Source organism: Borostomias antarcticus (assembly GCF_949987555.1).
Source record: "Borostomias antarcticus genome assembly, chromosome: 7".
NCBI lineage: Eukaryota > Metazoa > Chordata > Actinopteri > Stomiiformes > Stomiidae > Borostomias > Borostomias antarcticus.
Genome location: NC_140240.1, coordinates 9156120 through 9180256, shown reverse-complemented (window position 1 = coordinate 9180256; position 24137 = coordinate 9156120). Strand labels below are relative to the sequence as shown.

Genomic DNA, 24137 nt, shown 5'->3' with positions numbered 1-24137 from the left:
ATTGGAAACTTTGGAAAAGGGCAGCTACTTAAAAAACAATACAGGCAGGTGATTAGATGAGGCATCTTTCTATCACCGTCTATCACAGGTATCAGAACTAGTAAAGCATAATGCACTGTTAAACAGAAGAGATAACACTTAATTTTTAAGAAGACCCAAGTCTCTATTGTTATAACTCTGGTGTAACAGTATATACTATTGTTCTTAAGGCTATTTGAAGGTTCAACAAAAAAAAAAGAAAAGAGACTTTCAGTAGAAGCTGTAATTTTGGGTGAGGGTGATGTGCTTTCTTGATCATAGGCCATTTGTATGCTATCAAATGTGACTGAAAGCTTCAACAGTTCCAGATTGTAAGGGTAATTTGACAGTTACAATTTTACATTTGCAATGACCTATCTGAGGAAATTGGTCTCCAGTAATATGACAAGTAATTGCTGCTATTCATGATGGACCAAAACCATCTCTCTAACATTAAAACTGGTCCGAATATGGTTTTCCACAATGTCCATTCTAATTCCACGTTTGAGAAAAGACTGCATGGTTGAAATGATAGCATATTACATACATGACCTATAAAAGGACAAATGAAAGCACACATACTGTATCAGATTAGTTTGGCAGTTGTTCTGACCACACAATAGAAAAAATATAGAATAAAACAATGTGAGAGGCAGGCACACAAAAGAGTGCTTGAGTCAGATTGGTTTATAATCATTTTATATAACTGCTGAAAGCAGCCTTGAAATATAGCCCAGTGATTTGTGGATGGAGGCGCAAGCGCCACCACAGTCCATTTTCCTGCCAATATCAATTCTACTTCCTGTGACTCAAGCACCCCAGCTGTCACTAGCAGACGAGGACAGCGAACGAGAAAGTCTGAGATCATGTACCACACCGTTTTAAATCCCTGCTAAACCTGCCACCAGCAGAATGATCTACAGTCTACTGACCAACCTGCCTGGAAGCTAAACAAGCCATCAAAAAAAAAACTGTGTTTCTCAGATACTGACTTCATCAAACTAACTTTGTAGACTACAGACTCCTCATAATACACTTAATGCCGATGTTAATTGAATATGTAAACTGAGAACAGCAGTGGGAGGAAGCTAGACTCGTGAGCCCAGATCTTGCGAGCTCACATTCTGTTTCTATCACAAATCAGTCTTTTATAACAATCCATTTGTGCCAGATCAGAAAATAATCTTGCCTAACAGCGTTTTATGTTATGAGGAAATACAAACAGCTACACTGGGCAGGTTTAGGTGTGACGACAGCAAGGAGCGGTTGAAGCTAACGCATGATACTGTAGGTGGCAATAGACGGTTCATGGTCCAACCACCTGCTGAATATTTTTGAAAATGCCTGCCCTTTTCCAAACAGTTTCCAAAGGACAGTTCCCAGATGGTTATACAAAGCAAAGACTCAATGTTTATCTGAAGCAAACTATCTGGGGGGTATTCCAGAAAGCGAGTTTAGTGAAAATCCTGACTTTGTTAGCCCTCAAATGAGGGACAGCCTGGGTTTTCCGCTCCAGGAAGAGAGACAACTCAAACTCGCGAAAGAAAGGCAACTCAAACCCGTTCCAGAAAGCGAGTTCACTGAAAGTGTGGGTCGGTTACCATGGTAACTCATTCTGTCAACCTAACCTGCTCGCTAGCAGGTTTTCTCTAAAAACCCAGGCTGTCTCCCCGTCTCTCCCTACTAGATGAGGAAGTGCATTACTTTGTGAAGTTTTCAATGCATGCATGTTTCACCGGGAGAGGATTTTAAGACTGCGATGGGATGTCCTATCATTCCCGGAGGATTATCTACAGTAATAACATTACAGTTTTTCCGCAAACTCCAGTATGTCTCTAAATAACATTCTCCGGCCTGAAATCGCTATTATTAGACTACACAATTCACATCGTGAATCGTCATTTATTTATAATTAATATTATCTCTTATCTTTTGTTCATAAAGCAGGTTTTCCCTATGGATAAAAATCCATTATTGAAATGCTAAAGCTCCAACAATGACATCTATAACATGCAGCTGGAGGACCCATAGATATCTATGGAAGGGAGGCTAGCCTCCCTTAGGGCGGGTTCTTTTCTCTTAAATCAATGTAATGCCTTTTTTCTTGCTAATTTGTGATCGGCCAAAACGCTGACAAATTACCGCAAGGGAGGCTAGTACTCCAGCAGAATACAGTAGCAGGTGACTATGTTGAAAGCATTCAGTTGAAGTTAATGACGATATCTGACATAATATTCTGGTAATCCTGCAACCTCATTGTGCCTACTGTAAATGAGTGAACAGGAAGTCGTTCCACAGCATTAATGTGCAGGTCATCGGTGCAGGTAGCCTACATTGACTAGGCTACTGTCTGAAAATTACAAACACTATTCATTCATATAGAGTATACAATATAGCCTACCTGACCAGATTGTAGGGCTTGCTACATTGCCTACAAGCACCTCCACACAAAATGTCACGCACACATTACATTTTGTAGCCTAGGCCTACACATCTCTCTCCATTTGTATATTGTATTTTATACTACTCATTTGTACCGTCTCATCTTGTCCCTGCACCCTTGTCTCCATCAATGTTATGCAGTATATTGACCAATGCTAAATCCTAGTATGTTGTAAACTACTTGGCAATAGACCGATTCAGATTCCGAAACTAGCCCCCATTCTCGGCACCTTTAAGATTGTGTGTGATGCTGCACATATTAAGTAAGTAAGTAAGTAAGCTTTATTTATATAGCGCTCTTCACAGCACGGATGCACAGAGTACTGTACACAATTTTATATGTGTTGCTACTACTACTGATACTGGACACACTGTTTGGCACACACTGCTTGGCTTTTATTTTATGTATGCCTATTTCTTATAACATGGCTGATGGACACTGATTTTGTTGAATAAAATAACAATAAAATGACAGCATTGACCAAATGTGCCTTTTATTTCTAAACATTCACAAAGGCAGGGCAGGGGATGAAGATGAAAGGAGTGGTCTACAGTTGGAGACAAATAAACCCACTTGAACGATTAGCGGCTGACCCAATCACAATATGAATGAAACGCTCCCTTGGTGCTGGTTCTGGCTTGTCCGGTACCAGGACCTACCAGACTCCCATTGTAAAAGCACAAGACTTGTTCAGGAATAATTATAGACCACCAAGCCATTACGATGTTGTATACAATAATTATTTGTCTATAGACTATACGATAATAAGCAATTTCCCCTCATGAGTGGAGACATTTTCTGCAGTCTATTGTGTACTGGAGTTGTGTAACCACAGTATTTGCAGGTCTGTGTAGGACAGCACGAAGCACCCAATCACCGTCTGATCACTGACTCTTAAGGGAGAATTCCACCCTAGAACAACATTAGGCTTAACAACTAGACACCCACAAAACAATAAAGAAAAATGTGGTTTCCTTGACTATAGTTGCTCCATGTAAACAAAGCATATTCACAAAGTCTGCACTTCCGGAGATTTGCCGCATCTAAGCGAAAAGCAAAATAACGAGGACTACAACAACAACAAAAACATCTAAGAGGACGGGTACTCGAGTGCGCCATGCTAACCCTCTAGCTTTAGCCTACCCTATAAAGTTAGTTCAACAAAGCAAAAAATATGCGCTCGCACACACTCACACATAAGATGACAAGCGGCGCACAGATGTTTCATTTACTTGAGTTCTTTGGACTTTTTGCAGTGTTCTGGCAACCGATGGAAACTCACTCCCGCCGGTGCAGGTAAATCTTTGATTCCATAAATTGCACAGTATTTTGACATTGTCTGTGTCTTTCTTCAATAGCAAATGTAGCTAGATAAAGGGTCTGACAAATGTTCTGAGTGACAAATGTTTACTCAAGAAATAATGATAGCTACCGCTGTTGTTCTGCCGAATTCCGACTCAGTTCGGCTCAGCTCAGTTTGCTCAATGCATGCTGGTCAATCGAGTCTTTCAAAATAACAGCGCCTGTAACAACCACATTCAGTTTATTGAACTTATTACTGAAAATAATGAAATGTTCTGGTTTGGATTAAGTTAATTGTAAACAAGTTACAACAAATTTAGAGGTTTAGAGGCTACAAAATCATAGACTTGAATTTTCCTTTAAGTGTCCCTGGAGAACGATTATTCTGCTCCCTATCACAGTAATGGAGAAATGCTCCTGTCAGATCACATCCCACAAGTTCTACTCCCTGATTCGTCATTCCTTGGTAATGAGCTGAACAAGAAGCAGCTATGTGATCTGTTTCTAAAGGTCTGGGGGAGCAATGAGCCAGCATCCCGGATTGAGAAGAGCATGAAAGCAATGGTGTGTGTTGACGGGAAATTCTATGACCTAACATCAACAAATGGAAAAGTAAGTTGACAGAAGATGTGTGACTTAAGCAGTCACCCTATACACAATGCTTTGAAAAAAAATCTTTAGGCTCTACAATGATAGGTAGACCAAATGGCTCTGGAATTGTGAATATTCTCGACTTCACACATGTACAATTACAGACCATATTTGGGCTCTTAAACATTTTAAGGCATGCAGTTGTTGTCTTATGTATTAATTGTTACATTATGTAGTAGTATTTAGTTTCTTTATTTGTTACAGGTCCAAACATCTGAGATCTATGCACTGCGGTCCAACCAGGAGGAGACAGACAGCCACATTGTCCTGTACCTCCACCAGGCTGTCAAAAGGGGGTACAAGTCCTGTGTGGTGAGGACACCTGACACATAAATTCTGATGATCCTACTCTACCATGCCAGCAGGATCAACCTCTCAATCTACCTTGACCACGGCTCTGGCAAACATCACACACTCGTAAATGTGACGGAACTGTCTAAATCACTGGGCCCTGATTACTGTAGCACCCTGCTGGAATTCTGTGTCTTTACTGGGCAGGACTGTACCAGCGCTTTTAAAGGCAAAGGCAAGGTGAATCCCCTGCCCCTCCACAATGCTTTCAGGCAGCTTGGTGCAGACTGGCTTGTTACAGATGAGCTTCAACAGGAGATGGAGAGCTTCACATGCATCATGTATGGCCAAGCACGGATGACATCAGTTGACGCAGTACAAACCAAGATGCTAAGAAAAATGGTCGGTGCTGACAAAGTCCTGGACTCAAATTCAAAAGTAGACCTGGAACGTCTGCCTCCCCCCCAAAGTCTGTCTCATCCCACATGTACAGCGAGCCAACTACAGAGTAGTCGGCTATAAGAGAGCAGACGAGGCCATAATCGAGAGCCCCAAACCATATGATCCAGGCATGGGCTGGGAGAAGACAGGAGAGGAGGAGGTGTTGGAACCCATCTGGACAATTGGACCCATCCTCCCTCCTTCTCTTGTTGAGGTACTGGCTCAGAGAGCAGAGTCAGAAGAGCAAGCAGCTCTTGACATGGTAGCTGATTCCGCCAACAATAACTTGTCTGTGGGGGAAGAGGATGGAGAGTATGAGCATAATGATGAGGATGAAGGGCTGGAAATGGAAGAATTAGACTTAGAAGATCTCTTCAGTGATGAGGATGATGAATAGTTTAGGTCAACTAGTTGGTAGTGATATGAGCATTTTTGGCCGTTTTTGCTGTTTTGACCATAAATAATAAAAACCAAGAGTCAAGATGTTGTCGAATGTAATAAATAACTTTCATTGAATTCTTTGGGTCAGAATTGTATGTTCATTTGTCTCTGTAAGTTGTTTACATCAAAAGTTATACCACTTGTAAATATCATATTTTGATTTTTCGGGTTCGGGTTCGGTGCAATAAAGGGTTAAAAATGAAGCCTTTGGGACATTATTTCAGCTTGTTACCTGGCAGATTCTGAAAATAGACACTTTAAAGCCCCATTATGTAGCGGTCCAGTTCTGTGCACTTTAGCGGCCCCTAAAGGCCACTAGAGCCATTACAATCTAGGTACCATTATCGTAAAACGCTGAGAGATGCCTGTTAAAACCTCTCATGTGCATTTGTTGACAACTGACAAGCTGAGGAAAACGGAGTCTGCCGGCAAATTCGAAGAGGAGAGCTAAAGGTAAAGCAGAACATCCATGCGAGAGAAAAACGCAGCTCGTGGTCAAAAGTTACATAGTGCAAATACAGGCTGCCGGACCCTTCTGTGGGAATGGAAGAGGTGCTGTTCTCGCTATAATAATCCAGCACACCAACAGATAGACTTTGAAACTGATATTTTAAGATGAAATCAACAACATAGTGGGGCTTTAAGGATAAAGTAAAATCAGGTGGCATAAAAAAATCTAGGGGGTGCGCGTGGACCCCTATTTCCATCTAGACTAAGAAGGCGTTGTCCCCTTCGCCCCTCTGACCACATTGGGTAGCACTTTATTTGAAGCGGTGTGCATAAGACTGATATGACGCTGCCATAACGCTGTCATGCCACTGTCATAATAATGACATGACACATGAAGAATCTTTATTTATGTTTATGTCATTCGTAATGCAAACATAACATGGCATACATGTGACCTAGCAGACCTAATTATCAAAAAGGGGTGTGCATAAGATTGACATGTCACTGTCATGACACTGTAATAACAATGACATGACATATGAAGTATTGTTTATGACTGTTGTCATGAAGTTCAATTTGGTCAATTATATCACTTTTAATGCAAAGTTGACATTGAGATGGCATTGTGTTTGTTATGACAACTTTACATTAACCAAGATGACATAACATGTCATTAAAGCTACATGAGATAACTCGCCATTTTGTCAGCCCCTCTGGTCATGATAAAATCGGCACTGCGTTTTAAGAACCACACTTCCCACAATCCCCCACTCACTCACTGTAATGATGGCAGAAAAATGATAACAAACGCGTGTGGCGCAGACTGGATTGGAAGATTGTAGCTACTTTCTTGAAGGATGGCTTCAATGCAGGTAAATACCGGTCTTCTTTCTTTTATGTGCATGTAGATTTCGTTTCGCTGGGCGAAGTGTTCGTTGTCTTCCTGATATTGTGACACGCAGAACGTGTCACTTCCATTTCCACCACAAGATTTCCCACTAGTGGACTAGCCAAAAACTAATAGCAAGTAAAGGTGAATATTGAACTATAAAAAAGTTTTCTCATTGAGCTTTAATGTGACATAGCAGGCCTAATTAGCAAACTTAAATAAACTATTTAGCTTGTATATATAAAGTGTGATATATTCACTGGTTTCCTTAGTTCAAACTGATCAAAGAATCCAAGAAATGCATTTTTCCCAAATCACCTTTCTTTTGATGATAATTGGCCCCACACCGGATGAAAGGCAAGGCAGAAGAGGAGAGACAGGATTATGGCTACCTCATCACAGAAGGTTAAACTCTGCTCTCTGACCTCGAGAATTGACACTGAATATATTACTAGGGGGTTTAAATCAATGGGCATATCAACATGCCTGAGTTCTCTCCAGACACACTTGTATGCCAGAAATCCAGAACCTCAGCTCATCTCAAGTATCTCACGACAGCATCCAGAGACACTAGCCAGAGACAAGGACTATTTTGAGTTTCAGGACAGTATGACTTGCAAGGTTAAGCAAGACAAGAGCATTCCTGCAGCCAGGGCACTTCAGCAAACACAAAATAACTACAGTATAGGTAGATTCTCTCCAAAATAGGCTGCACTGGATGGCAAAGGAATAAACTTGACATTAATGTGAAACATTTGCTGCTCTTTTGGATTCAAAGGAAGGTGCAGCAGATGTACTGTATGTGATTCCTAACCTACTGCCACTCATGGCAGCTGTGAGATTTTTTTTTCCAATGAAAATGTTTTGCTAGAAGGATACAGTAACATACAGCATACAAACTCACACATTGACAACCACGGCCAGTTTAGGTAGAGCGAACAAGCGGATCCACTATCTGTGGATGTTATCCTTCTGCAGGGAACTGTAATGACACTCTTTGAAGAATCACATATACTGGTCAAGTACGCTCCTTAAGGGCGTCAATTTATGAACATAGGCATGTTTGTCCTTCTGAAGATTCAATGATGGCCTTACATCACAGCTCTGCTTCACAAGGCACTTCAGTTTACCATTGACTAGACATACAGTAAGAGAATATAACTAGGAATCCACTGCAATATAGCTCAGAAGAATCCACACGTGTCACTCTCCACTTACCAGAAGCACTTGAAAACACAAAAAATGCTTACAAATACACACACACACACAAAAATACACACACATTCACATACAATGTGATGATGGTATCCATAGGAATGACTGTAAGCAGACAAAACCCCATGTGATCATACAGTAACGGCAACAGTGGAAATCCTGTATGTTACAAAGGAGATGTTCTGCCATGCTAAACGAAACACTGAGAACATGCATCAGATAATAATAAACATGATTCTGTGCACCAAACCTCAGCGCAGACTGTACATGCTGTGGGTTCATAAGCAAACACAACCACACAGTCAACACCAGACAGTGTGGCGTTCGTAAGTCAAAGGTGCTACTGTACCACGATGCCTGTCCATCTCAAAACTGTTAGCATCAGACTGCGACCAGGGTGTGTCATGAAAGACCAATACCTAAGACCGACTTGATAATACTCAGAGACGGAACGCTCACGCCAACTGAAAACATTCTGTATGTTTGAGATAAACATCTCCAACAACAACCATCACAGCTTATCCATTTGAAGTTTAACCAAAGGCTGCCTAAGGTTACATGGAGAGAAATTCAAGCGTTGATCAATATACTATTCGCTTTCTTTATCCTCAAGTTGGTCTTGGTTGTGTGCAGGTTTCAAACATTAGATCAATCATTGTGTGCATGCCACACATCATGAACACAACAGGACCTTCACCTTTTATCTGTGTAACCCATCTGTTTCGGCAAGCCCAGGGCGGGATTAGAACCCAGGTCTACGGTTTGGGAGGCAGAGGCACTGACAGTTGCGTCGATAGGGACGTCCCTCTTGGAGGGACTGTCAGCGCTCCTTTAAGGAGTGAGCTTCACCAGCTACTCTCATGTTTCACTCGGTTACAGCTGCATAGTGTACATCCTTTTCATTATTCTGACTGGATATCCACTAAACCAAATGTAGGGTAGCAGGGTAGCCCACAGTCATGACACCACACACATATAAAAAAGAAGAGCACTAGGCCTATCGCCCATGAAGCCTGAGTACATATCACCTACAGTACAGTAAAAGGCAGCAGTAAACTATACTGCAGTGGGAAGTGCTGTTGCCTCCTATAGGGGGTAAAGCACCGGAAAGTTGGCATCAAAATATGGTTGTAACTAGTTTGAGGTTATGGCAATGATCCAAGTTCGGATAGAGCACAATATTGTGGTATGTGCTAAAAGGAGAGGCACTTGAAACCATTGATTAAGATAAAGTCCTAAAGTGTGTTCTGGTCCATAAGTGAACAGAACCTGGGCGAGGCGGATACCCAGAATGCATACTCCAATATGTAGTACAATGTGTCTTTATTATGCTTCAATTCTGACATTTGGGTATAGTAGGAATAGCTTAGGCTGTGGGTCTCTGTGTAACGATGGACACCACATAAGCCTGATGGTAAACCCGTTTATATACAGGAATACCATAACTCAAAAAGAGATGTGTTGCTGAAACATCGCATTGTGCCATAGTAGAATGATAGACGAGACAGCAGGCCAGCTATAGTGATCCAAATCCCGACAGGAAGGTGGAGCGCATAACTCACGCTGCTTATACCATAGAACATTACTCGGAAGAAATAACGTTACTCCCCCCCCCCCCCCCCCTCCCCTCTCTCTCTCTTTCTCTCTCCCTCCCTCCTTTCCCCAACCCTATCCATAGATGCCACAGCTCAAAAAAGCAATGAATGAAAACCGAGTCTATGGGGACTAACGTGTATGGATCTCACTGCAAGATAGACTTCTTTGGAATAAGAAAAAGTTCCCACGACGATATGTGCAATGTATTGTAGAGAGATTTTCGGTATGTGTGGTCAAGTGTTATTGTGAACACATTGAGCAAGGACATTTAATCCCCATACACAAGGATGTGAGGCTTATATATTATATAGCTTATAAATACAACTATGTTAAATGTAAGGGCGAGACTTACCAAAGGCTAAATCCAGTAGATCTGCGCACAAAAGCAAACACAAAGAGAAGACGGTCATCTTTCCCTTATTTCGCAATAAATCCCAAACTCCATCAGCGTTTACATTCTCTCCGTGTTTCGGCTGCGTAATCCCCACCATTCCAACGGTATGAGAGCGAGAGGTGCCCGCGAACTATTCATGGTGCTGCTCAAGTGTAAATGGGAATTATGAGAAGTTCGCAATAAATACACTTCGTGTAGATCAGCCAAGACGGGTCCTAAACTGCGAAGGAATATATGTTCCTGTTAGACAACATGTAGGCAAGCAGTGCAGTCGAGGATCATAAAAAGATAGGTTTGGATGGAAATATATGCTCCTCAGTCAATGCTCCCTCTCTCTCTGTCTCTCTCTCTCTCTCTCTCTCGCCTGCTCGCTCATTCTACTCCCGCCCTCCAGACTCAGACGCACGCACAGTCACTCTTGATCACTCGCTCTTTATTTCATACAATTTTCTCTTAATCCTACCCGAGCGCACAACGCCTCCCCTCTAATGCTGTCCCCTAAGCCGATTTGTTTTTTGTAGGATGTTGTTTTTCCTTAGTGAAAATGTTTTTTTGAAAGATTCCCCTCCTGCACACTGTGACGCGCTATCCTACTTTTAACCGTAATGAACCGGGACATTCAGCATCTTACTGTCAGGCGCATTTGAAACCTCAAGCGGCTCAACAGCCCCAAGCCCCAAGATGCACGGGCATTGCTTCCAATGCTAGTGTGAATTACGAATTTATATTGATTGTGCACTGACTGAATAAACAGTTGTCCTGCAGGCAATTGTTTTCTCCATTGGCATATACAATCCAGTTGTATGTAGCATTAATCTGTGGGAATACATGCAAATCCACAGTGAGATGCTTATAGACAAAAGTCTCAGTACTATTACGTTTCAACCTTATTCGCATGCCAAAATAGAATCAATGAAAAGGGAAGTGGGAGCCTCCTATCTCAAATGGGCACACGACTGAATATTGATTGATGATCAGCGAGATTTCAGGAGGTGAACGACTTTGCCTTCAGACGTTTGGCACTCCTCACCTCAGTGTGAAAGATCTGCATCACATCAGTGTTGTTGGTTTCATCATCAAACATCCCCCAATTGATCCCCTTGGTTAATTCAGATCCTCAAACAGACTTGCAGGTCTAGTGACAATGCGACCCACACCACACCGAGCGTAGGTAATTTCAGGAAAAGTCTTGGTCCTGAGTGTGGGCTAAAGATGGGTGTCAAGGAGTAGTAAAGGGAAAATGCATGTTTAGCCCTGTTTTAAGGTTACTTATGATCATATACAATGGTTCACATAAAAGTTGACAAAACTAGCATTTTTGAGAAAGTCTGATAATTGCTCTACCACCGTTTAGGTCATACAATGGATGTGGGTGCTGCGACTAAATAGTTCTATGCTAAATATATATTTTTTTTTTTAAACTTTCCAGATGAACTAGAATCTTACTTTATGGCGAATTATATTTCAGAACGCCAACTAACACCTCGGTGAGTTTCTTGTCTTTGAAATCGAGAGTTTAACATGTTTTTTTTAATGATTTTTCACCCGCCCACATCCATTGTATGACCAAAACGGTGGTAGGTCAATTAACAGACTTTCTCAAAAGTGCTAGTTTTGTCAACGTTTTGATCTGAACCATTGTATATGATCATAAGTAACCTTAAAACAGGGCTAAACATGCATTTTCCCTTTACTACTCCTTTAACCTATCCAGCGTGGTGTCTGTAAAATACACCCCCACACCATTTTGAGAGTGGAACAATCTGATACTCAGAGGGAGACAAAGAGCGAGACAAGAGATGTAATATATGGCTAAAGTCCATGTGTAATTGCACTACTGGAGGAAAAAGTGGACTTAGTCTGCTGCAGAGGAAGGAGGAGGCTGTTGTCTTGGATAAGGTCTGCAGTCGTAATGCAATATCACATAGGCCTATCTCTAGAGGGCAGTGTCAACAACAATTTATTGAGGCAACAGAGCTGAACGTGTTCCCGTCCATATGGCACCTGCCCTATGAGCAAAGAGGGGTCCACGTTCTCCTCCGGGGTATCCGCATATTATACTGTTGTCATGTTTGCTGTTTTTTTTATATACATCTGACAGTAAGCGAGGAGAACACAGAGGAAGGTGCTTGTTTCAATAAACCCTAAATGCTGTTCATTCACTTATGAGTTGTCTGAGGAGCAGCTGGGGAGAGTCAAGCTGACACTCATAAAGGGGACATTGTCGGTGGGAAACCTGCTTTCAGTTCTCAGTGCACATGCTCCAGTCATTCTTTATTTGTGTTTACAAGATTTATACTGTAGCCTACCTGCAGCCGCTGTTGTCTGCATCAAATGTTTTGGAAAATAATGTTTTTAATCAAGGTAGGCCACAAGCTGCACTGCTATCTCCCTTAAATTATAGATTTGTTGTCGGTCTGTATGATTATCTGGAGAACTGGGCAGTGTATGAAGTTTAATTACATTCGTCGGGTGTATTTCTCAGGACCCTAGGACATGCAGTGTCACTGGCGCTGTAGATCTAAGAGTTGTGCATGCTACGAACGAACAAACGAAAGATAGATAGATCCTCTCTTCTCCCTTCCACTTGTTGAGCTGCAGTTTTATGTTGCTACCACAAGAGGCAGTGGTCCCGGAACATCAAAACAAAAGACTATGACACCATTCATTTTCAAGAGCTCTGGTGGCCTAGTGGTTAAGGAGCTTGTCATGCTGAATGTGTGAGTGAGTTCAAAACTTGTGGTGTGCATAGTTTTTTGTTACTGGATGTTATAGAAGCTATATAAAAATGCAGTTGCCTGTTGGTTCTATGTCAGTTATTGAATTTATGTGCGGTAATTGAACATATGAAATACTCCTGTTTTGAAATTATACCTATGTGTCTCAGTAATTACCATGGATGTATTAATAGAACTGGATACAGCCACTCCATTCACTGACCGCTATCAAAAGTGAAGCCCTATTGAACTGCGCCATCTTGGCAAATTTGTAGTAATTTCCGGTGCCTTTTGTACTTGCGCAGTTGTGCTTTTCTGGCCTTTGCGCGTCCACGAACAGGTTCACGTTTATGTGAAATGTAGACGCACGTTCCCGGCTCTCCCCGCTTTGAGTTAGCAATGAAAACCGGCTTGCATATTAACCTGTTTTTGTCAAATATATCCATTGGACACATTATTTTTTTCTCCAGGCATCTTAGTTTTAACAGGTTAATTATAGCTGAACATGTTTTGTTTGCTGTAGATGGTATTCATTCCATTCGCGATAACGTTATTGCAGCCAAGCTAAATTCCTCCAGGGACAGGCGAGGTGAAAAGCTTCACTCCCCGCCAGCAGGAGCTTTGGCCACTGCTACCGCATCTCGGATAACCCGCTGAGTTTGTGGCTGCTATTTCACATTCGCCCTTGATCAATCCCAATACCGATCCATGGTAATAATTAATCAATCGTTCAGATTGGCAGTGTTGCATGCATTTTATAACATGAGACAAGGTCTTCACTGCTGGGGGCAGGTGGATGGCCCGGAGAGAGGTACACTGTCCACGACCAGCTCTGACCCGAGGGGGCGGAGTCTCGCCATCACGCCACTATCCACGACACGGTTCCCACAACTCAGCCCCTGAGTGGGCTGGAGATACACTTGTCTTCACCGGTGGGGGCAGGTGGGTGGCCCGGAGAGAGGTAGACTGTCCACGACCAGCTCTGACCCGAGGGGGCGGAGTCTCGCCATCACACCACTATCCACGCCACGGATCCCACAACTCAGTCCCTGAGATGGCTAGAGAAACACAGTCTTCACCAGTGGGGGGGGAAGGTGGGTAGCCCGGAGAGCGCTCCACTGCCCCCGACCCAATATGACGCGAGGGGGCGGAGTCTCGCCACCACACCACGGACCCCACAAGAGACACAGGGTCTTCACTGGTGGGGGCAGGTGGGTAGCCAGGAGAGCCCGCCCAGCTCTGACCCGAGGGGGCGGAGTTTCGCCATCACGCCACTATCCACGCCAAGGATCTCACAACTCAGCCCCTGAGTGGGCTAGAGATCGACGGTCTTCGCCAGTGGGTGCAAGGAGATTGCCCAGAGGTCACTGTACTGCACTCAATCAGCTCTGACCCAAGCGGGCGGAGTCTCGCCACCACGCCACTATCCATGCCATGAACTCCACAACTCAGCCCCTGAGCGGGCTAGAGACACACAGTTTTCACCAGTGGGTGTATGGAGATTGCCCGGAAGTAACTGCACTACACCAGAAATACTCTGACGCGAGGGGGCGGAGTCCCGCCACCACGCCACGGACCCCACGGCCAATAGGCCTAGGATATAGACAAATAACTACTGGTGGAATGGTGGTGGAGCATCCATCGGGGACCCGCTGTAGGTCCGCTAGCCTTGTGTTATCTGTGTTTATCCCTTACCTTTGTCCAGAAACAGAAGTTGAACCAATTGCAGCAAAATAGCTAACGTTATCATCAGTGTAACTGCTTTAGCCACTGACCGCTACCATTAATGTTATGGAAGCTGCTGCTAGTTGTTGTGAGCTCATGAGCTAACTGGCTATCTCACTCTTATTGTGCAGGATTAGCATTGGAAGCATTGGAACTGATGTGTCCAGGCGACAAGACCTATCTTATTTTATCAGACATTATTTCATGTAATTTCAATTCACAGATATTTCAGTGGCATGGCTAGCTTCCGTCCTACCAGTCCTGAACAGAAACAAGCCAGCCACGCACATAAGCCAGGCTGGATCTGGCCTGGTTTGTACAGTAGCTAATTAGCCCATAGTTAGTAGCTTGTTAGCAGATCATTCTCACAGGTTTATCTTCATTTTAAACACATCAACCATTTTCTAATAATGGATGTCACTAACTTCACCCTGCTTTAAAGTTAGACTCCACGATTTTGTCCTGATGAATTTAACTCTGGACTTTGTGAGGCGTTTGTTCCTTCCGCATAGATCCCCAACACCAAGCATCAACTCGTATGTTGTCACCTGCTCCGTCCGAAATCCAAATCTCATGTTCTGTAAGAGCTGGCATGCGAGATTGGCTTTATGATCATGCGAGATTTGCTTTTGAGTGTTAAACGAGTGTAATGTCAGTAAGTCAGTCAGTCTGATAAACATCATATGTGATGGTCATGGCACAATTCAACCGGGATCAATAAATTATTTTTCTCACACCGCTCACTACCGTTCTTTTTTTTTTTCAGATTTAAGGTCCCATGGGGGTTTTCTCTTCCTGCTTCCGCTTAGGCACTCTATAGTACTTTACTCTATAGTTAAGGCTCTCACACGTTAGTAAGAAACAACAAGCCGATTCTATTGGCTTGACTAGTGGAGAAGGAGATCTGTTTGTGTATCACATTTTTTCTGGTGACAGCTCAGTATTCTCTGAATATTGGTGTCCAGCGTCCTCCCTAAATTCTATGCCCATGGCCCCATGTTCTCTCAGCACCTATGATTTTCCCTCCCATCCAAATTAGGCCCTATGTTAAAGCTACATGAGATAACTCACCACTTTGGCAACCCCTTTGGTCGTGATAAAATCGGCACTGCATTTTAATAATAATACATTTAATAATAATAAATGCACAGGGCCTCATGCAGTCTCATGTCACGAAAATAATTTTTGGGGTCTTGCTAAGGCCAATTCATAAACTCATAACAAGTAAAGGTGAATATTGAACTATAAAAAAGTTCTCATTGAGCTTTTACTAGAAAATGTGCTCAGTAGTGCACAGAGCTCCAATAAGGACACAGCCTGTTCTCAAAGTGTTTCAGTGGGATGGTCACCACCACATGCCCTTTTGGCCAATTGGTGTACTACAAGTTTCTGAATTCAACCGTGTCATACAACGTCAGCTTGTTCGTGAGCATACCCTGAGGATGTCAACCACCAATTGGCATGAAAAGTTAATCAGTTGTCCATTTACCCATGGCAGACCTTGTGGTGGACCGACAAGTCTTGTGGTGTTACATTAATACGTTCCGAAGTTATGCCCCTTTTTGTGATAAGCCACACCCACTGCCATGCCCCTTTGAGGCCAATTGGCATGAAAAGTAAATCTGTTCTTCCTATGACAAACATTTTATCAACATGTTGTGATGTTATATGAATTCATTTTGAAGTTATGTATCTATTTATGATAGGCCACTAACACCACAATGCCCCATTTTGGTTAATTACTGTAGAGAGGGAAATTAGACAGTTGTTCCTTGGCCCCATGACAAACCTTATGGCAAAGTTGCTTGGTGTGACGTGAAACTGATCAGAAGTTATGCACCTTTTAGTGATAGACCACACCCACTGTCATGTCCCCTTTTTGGTCAATCAGAGTGGGAAGTTAATCAGTTGCTCCTTGTCTCATGACAGACTTTTTGTCAAAGTTTTGTGGTGTTGTGCGAATCCATTTGGAAGTTATGCACCTCTTTTTGATAGACCATGTCAATCCGTTATGGCAACCTGAAAGTATGCAGCCTTGAGGGAGCAGGTCAGCACCTTGGACAGCACCCTCCTGAAGTCCTGAAAGACCACAGCTGGAGGAGATTACGCAATCAGCACCAGCGCTGGGAGAGCGACAAGCGCAGACTGTGTGAACGAGACCAAAGAGGGAGAAAAGGGTTACAGACCAGAATGCAGGCAGTCCAGTCTCACGTTGTGCAAGGTGCAAATGATGTGTTGCTGCTTGACAATAGCCTGGTGGTATTAACCGCTTGTCTTCCCTGCGCCACAGATTTGAAAACCCCACCGGACCACGAGATACCACCAGAGAGAAAACTGACCCACGGAAACTCAGCCACAGAGCGAGGAGAATTTGCCAAGGGAAGGAACGCCGTCTGTTTTTGGCTAGCCAGATTGCCACCCCTGTCTCCCGCTTATTTTTTTCATATTTTTTAAATATTTTCCTGTACACTTGAGTTGTTCCATTAAATGCCCACCTGGGCTTTAAGCCGCCTGCCTGGTGTGACGTCTCCCTACCTCAAGTGTGGGTTACTGTCAGTGCGTCTCAGGGTTGCCACACTGTGCATAACCTTTTTGAGATAGCTGAAGTTATCTGCCTTTTTTGTGTCATTCCACATCTTCTTTTGCCAAATACCCATGGAATGTGAGTCAATTCTTGCTTGGCCCATGTTAAAATCGGTCAACATTTTGAGATATCACCCTAACAATATTCGATGACAGACAGACGAACAAACAAACAAACAGACTGGGGCTAAAACATTACCTCATTCGTGGAGATACTGATCTAAGGGAACATAAACACACTCCCCAGATAGTCTGTCATTAGCATTCTAGTTTAGCCTACTGATTGATTGTCCTTCCACTGGATAGCAAACGGAGTGGAGGTTTACTGGGAAGATAGAAGTTAGCTACAGTATACAGAGCTTGAAGATGGCTGCTTAAAGGGCTATGTTCCATTGTAAGCAATGCTACAGAGACAAAGCAGTATACCACCAGCATAGAAACATGTAATAGTTTCTTACAGTTTGGTTTAGTTTCTCACAGTTTGGTTTAGTTTACTATAATAGCTTGCTTTAGTTGACAGTACAATACATTGTGGTGCTCATGGGCGTAGATTTGGGCGTGGACACGGGGACATGTCCCCACCAATATCCAGCGAGTACTGAATTATCCCCACCACCAACCAATAAAAATCCCAACTAGTCGCGCCTCGCGTCTCCCTAACCAATACCCGCTAATATGAATGGCTGGTTGTTTCTTGCTTATTTACCACGACCAATAGTATCCACACCCCTCCCATTCGTTTGGTTGTCTCGTTGGGCAATTGGGCGGGTTTGGAGTTTGGAAGTCTTAACGTTATGAGATCAATGCCGATGCCGAATGCATGAGTAGAAAGTGAGTTGTAGTTTATTTTGCTTTATATTGGAAATATATTCATGTTAGGATACTAATAAGTACATTACTTTAATGAGAGGGATGCCTCTCCTAACAGCACGATTGTTCAGGTTAACGTTAGCAAGACTAAAGTAGCTGCTAGTTAATGTTAGCTAACGTTAGCTAACATTACGTTAAATCAGGATGTATTTTTACCTCGCCAAACCTCAGAGACAATGATAATGTTAACGTTAGCTAGATAGTTAGTGCTACATTTGCATGTAGATTGAAGAAAACGCCTGTGTATCTTCATTGTGTGCATCTACATTTTCAATAGGCTACAGCACGATTGGATGTGGCATTGGGCTGACTAAACGTGAGACACAGAACTAGCTAAGTTAACCCCATCGAATCCCCATGGGTCTGTAGCACTGAGCACCAAGTCAAAGTGTACTGCAAGTCAGCTCAAAGGACACGCTTTCTTAATTGCCAGAGTCAAAAGTAATAAAATAGTAGTAGCCTAATAATTGCCTGCTCAATGAAGCTGTTAGGCCTACATGTGTTTACTAAACATGTATCAATGTGCAGGTGACAGAAGCAGTCCTGCCAGGGGGCTCAGAGAGATGGGAGGAAGGTGGAGTTGCAGGGTCACAGGTGAGCTAGAATAATAGCATTATGAGGGAAGGCTATCAATTTCTATGCAGCAAGTGCACAAGTAGACCAAATGCATCAGTTCAGGAGGTTAATTTAAGAACCAGTCATTAATATAATCTGATCTGATTGTATACCTTAAAGCCCACAATTTTCGGCTCGCGCTAGAGTCGACTTCCGGTCCGGATTGTCTACTACGTCTGGTACTCAGGCGCTGAAATTTTGTTGAACGAAGTTGGGGAAAAAACGTGTGGATATCCTGTCAAAATTCCGTAGAGAGTAGTAGACACTTCCGGACCGGAAGTGATGCATTTTTTTAAGAACTTCCTTTTACAAATTCTAAGCGGCTGAAGTACAGACTCTCTCCTCCGTAGAGAGTCTGGCTCCGAGACTAGGCTCGCGCTAACGTGGGCTCGCATTGCTTATGTCCCCACCAAAGCTCAAACCACCCTTGGTGGTGCTATAATTAGAAGAATTCTCATGTTTGTCTCAAGTCTCTTAAAGCGGCCATGCCATCAAAAATGCATTTTCATGTACACCAATAATACACCTCATCCCATTGCTAGGGGTTACAGTAGCTTATTAGAATTCTTTGTTTTATACTTACACCTCACCTCATTGCTAAGGCTTAGCTCATTCTCTCTAGGTCGTCCTCGGACCATCCCTCCATCGACGTCTACAGTCATCCCGATCCTCAATGCATCTGGCTATCCCTCGTGTTTCTTAGGTTTGTCTACTCCACATACGTTAGTGTGGGATGCCCTCCTGATCGATGCCTGTGTGTCGGCTCCCACAGCACCAGTTTTCTGGCTGGCAGCTCCTAGTGTCTCTGGCAGTGACCAGCCAGCCTCATTCTCCTGGCTGCTTTTTTCTCACTCACTCTTGGTGACCCCCCATACAGATGCTTGTTGGTAACTCGTTGGATGTTCGTTCTTGTTGATGAATTGATGATGTTAAGAACTGCACAAAGCATTCTGGTGTAGCACCCATATAGGGACTTCTGCAGGGCGGACATCATGGTCCATCATTCACAGCCATATACTGTAGGAGAATGGACTCTACAGTCACATGGAAGAAGCTTAGCTTGATTTGTCAGGGGAGGTTGGATTTCCACAGCCATCTATGCAAGCACCTTCCTCACTTTAAGGTCTTGCTTGGATGAGTGACCCTTGAGCCCAGGTACTTGAAGTCTTTGACTTCCTTCAAAGCAGTGTAAGACAACCTGTCTTCTGCAGAATGGGCACCTGCACTAGTGATGTATAAGAATGAACTACTCTTTTTGCCCATGGCCATAGTTTGGATATGCAACATACACAAGATTGTTGAGGAGCCTCCCGTGTTGAGTAGTATGCACCATAAAGTCACAATCTCAACATTTTATTTCCAGAAACACCCGCAGGTGTTAATTATTCCAGTTTCAGTTTATGTCAGCACAGACCATTGAGGAAGCAATTTTCATATAATGTGTGTGAATTCTTAAAAAGCAGTTGAGCATCATGCCAGACTAGCTATGTCAGACATGGACAGGATATGGGCTCCATGTCTAAATGTCACATCAATAGTAGAGTTACGGTCTGAATGAATGAATGAATGAATGAATGAATGAATGAATGAATGAACGAATGAATGAATAGTTTATTTCAGTCACACACGTTTTAAAGAGCAACACTTATGTTGTGTGAATATGTCACAATACAAAAAATCATCATACTATTTACACCAATGCAATTCACAAAATAAATTTCAAAAAATCGACCGAAAAAGGAATAGGCTGAGGCCGAAGGTTTATTATTGCCTACAGTATCTATCCTATGCTAGTGTCACAGTACTGTTGGTTTGTGTATGAATGAGCAGTGAAGTGGAGCTCAGAAGGAGAGGAGTTCTCACGGTGCGCTGCCTACATCTCTGTTGTTTCCTCACTCTGCGACTTTGGAGACCTCCAGCTCTGTTGCAAATGCTCATTTTCAAAGACATTACAGCACATATCTGTCAGCGGCAGAATTGCATGGTTATTATACATGGGGGACGACTCCGCAGAGTCTGCCTGAGGGAAACGCGCAGCGATGTACAAGTACCAGCGCAGATTAGGTTTGACTTCTGAAAATGGGACAAGAGCGAGCTGGAGGGGGCCTGGCCAGGTTGTAGACCTGCTTTCAGAAGCAGGGATGTGTGTACAGTGTATCATGTTGACCGCAGTACATGTGCATGTCGACAATACGGCATCGATGTCAATTAAACAAATCTCCTGAAGCTGCTTTCCTTGTGGGGCCTCTTTGATTTACATTAAACGTATTTATTGCAAGAGTGATATCTTACTTTTTGAGTGGCCATGATGTGCAAATCAAATCCCAACTGGGATTCAGTCAAGCTTGATGGCGTTCCCCACGTTTTCTAGGGTATTTACAGTGTTAATTATCACCTTTCAGTAAACCCAAAAATGGCTCTTACCTACAGTAGGAATTTCACATAGCACATTACATTTCCACGCACTGTAGTGCGCTGTGTGTGTTGCATCTTGGTCAAACCTATCCTCACATCTCCATCCTGTGTACTAATCACATTTAAGTGCTTGAGTCATAGGATGTGTCACTGAGAGACTCCTGCACTCACCACCCCAGAGCCAGCCGGCCTACAAAGCCTCTTCAGTAGAACACATAGCTCATCATGGTGTCAGGTGGGGGCGGAGGGGATCTGTACATTGGGCCACATTCAATCAATCCCATCACAGCAATGTTTCAGCAGTATCATTGTTAAGACATCTGCCTGCATGAGTGCATTGCATGCAGTTGCACACATGAGGGCATACTGGACTGTTCACACACACACACACACACACACACACACACACACACACACACACACTTGCACACAAACACACACACGCTGTAATGCTCTGTAAGTGGGGAGAAGACACAGTATCATGCAATATTGAAAATACAATGCACTGATAATAACCATCTCACCTCTTGGGAAATCTCATGAGAGAAATGTCTCTACAGTGCCTCAGGTGTATACTTAAGTGTGAGCCTCTCTTTCTTGAGCAGACCGTTGAAAATGAAAGAAATAGCAGGAGTAAGCCAGGCTCCGGTCGGGAGCGTTAGTGAACCGTGGACCTCTCGCCGACGGCCTGTCAGGAACCATTCATTTCTCCATTCACTTTTTTTCACTCAGTCTGCTCTTCGGTATCTACAGATAATATTTTTTAGTTAACTCACCAAAGTGATGACAGTTTGCGAATAATGCAAGCCTTTTTCTCCCAGGCGGGCCTGGGTTCAAGATCTTGATCATTTGATCCCTCTCCATAGATAGAGAAGCAGAATGTGAGATCAGGTGGTCAAGGATAGAAGCCAGGCGGATATTCTTTATTCTTTATTTGGATCCACATTTGTTTCCGTAACAGTGGTTGCTAGTCTTCCTGGGGTCCATATACAATTATACAAACACTGACAATATACAGACATACAAACAGACAAACATCGACTGACACCCCGTCAGTCTAGACAGAAACTACATAGCTAAAAGTCAAATCCGATGTACAATAGTTACAGTAAAAGTCAACATCAAATCCGATAATGTAAAACATTGCACATACAGAAGATTTTAAACAAACAAATGAGTTGAAGTCCCAACAAGACATCATAGCAGGTGACATCATTCCTGTTGTGTGCCCTCCTCTCAATAGTTTCTTTACATATTTTCTATAGCCTATTCGCTAATCTAATAGGTGGGAATGTAAGCTACCTTTCCATAGATAAATGAGTAGGCTATAAAACTAGTCTGTAGAGGGCACTATTAAAGTTTGTGAACTCGAGACAGATCACACAGGTGCAGGTCACAAGATCAATTGGTTCAGTCTGTTTGATCTTGACAAAGAACCGTACATGTAAAATGGAGCACCATCACATATTAAGCGGAGCAGCAAAACGAAAGATCCGAAAAGAAAAAGAGTCAAGGCAGAAAGATGCTTTACAGCAGGTTCCTCGCATTTCCAGTTTTTTAAAGAAAACAAACTGAGAAGAACAGTGTTGAGGCGGAGGCTGTAGGGTGGTGGGGGGAGTTGGTAGGGAGGGGGGCCCCTCTACACATCCAGGCCCAGGGGCCCATTTTTTCATGATCCGTCTATGGCTGCCAGGATCCTGATGAGAGCGTGGAAATGTACCCCCGTATCACCGCATCTTTGCTCTGGTGACCTGTCCCTACAGGATTGAATTCAAGACCATTCTCCTAACTTTCAAATGCATCCACGGTAATGCACCTCCCTACCTTAAAGAATACCTACTGTAACTCCACTAAACCCCTCCTGCAATATTTGATCTGAAAACAGCTTGCTTCTTCACACCCCCAGGACTAAGCTCTGCTCTATGGGAGAACCTGCTTATTCATACCTCCAGGACTAAGCTCTGCTCTATGGGAGAAATTGCTTCTTCATACGTCCAGGACTAAGCTCTGCTCTATGGGAAACCCTGCTTATTCATACCCCCAGGACTAAGCTCTGCTCTATGGGAGACCCTGCTTATTGATAGCTCCAGGACTAAGCTCTGCTCTATGGGAGACCCTGCTTATTGATAGCTCCAGGACTAAGCTCTGCTCTATGGGAGAAATTGCTTCTTCATACGTCCAGGACTAAGCTCTGCTCTATGGGAAACCCTGCTTATTCATACCCCCAGGACTAAGCTCTGCTCTATGGGAGACCCTGCTTATTGATAGCTCCAGGACTAAGCTCTGCTCTATGGGAGAAATTGCTTCTTCATACGTCCAGGACTAAGCTCTGCTCTATGGGAAACCCTGCTTATTCATACCCCCAGGACTAAGCTCTGCTCTATGGGAAACCCTGCTTATTCATACCCCCAGGACTAAGCTCTGCTCTATGGGAGACCCTGCTTATTGATAGCTCCAGGACTAAGCTCTGCTCTATGGGAGACCCTGCTTATTGATAGCTCCAGGACTAAGCTCTGCTCTATGGGAGAAACTGCTTCTTCATACGTCCAGGACTAAGCTCTGCTCTATGGGAGAAACTGCTTCTTCGTACGTCCAGGACTAAGCTCTGCGCTATGGGAGAAACTGCTTATTCATACCCCCAGGACTAAGCTCTGCTCTGTGGGAGACCCTGCTTATTCATACCTCCAGGACTAAGCTCTGCTCTATGGGAGACTGGGCCTTTTACCAAGTTGTCCCTCGCCTTTGGAATGCCCTCCCTATATATATATGTATATATATATGTGTGTGTGTGTGTGTGTATTTATTTATTTTCTTCATGACTTTGTGATTGTTTCAGCACTTCAAAATGGTTGTTTTCACAATGAAGTGTTTTATAAATATAATGAATAATAATAATAATAATAATAATATGTATTATTATTATTATTTTATTATCATTGGGATATGTACTATTTAAGTGCAAAATTGTAATATATATATATATATATATATATATATATTTATATATATGTGTGTGTGTGTGTGTGTGTATATACATATGTAAGGGATAATGAATGAGGGGCGGGTCTTTGTGCCCGCCCC

General features: G+C 43.1%; 1 protein-coding gene across 1 annotated transcript in view; it reads right to left on the bottom strand.

Moving 5' to 3' along the window:
• Nucleotides 1-10228, bottom strand: part of igsf21a (immunoglobin superfamily, member 21a) — a gene marked incomplete at both ends in the record, with an annotated part of 170059 nt that extends 159831 nt beyond the window's left edge. Inside the window, one exon of the mRNA XM_084440727.1 lies at nt 10090-10228. Within this exon, the coding sequence (XP_084296853.1) occupies nt 10090-10228 (139 nt within the window). The remainder of the gene's footprint in view (nt 1-10089) is intronic.
• Between the last annotated feature and the right edge of the window lie 13909 nt (nt 10229-24137).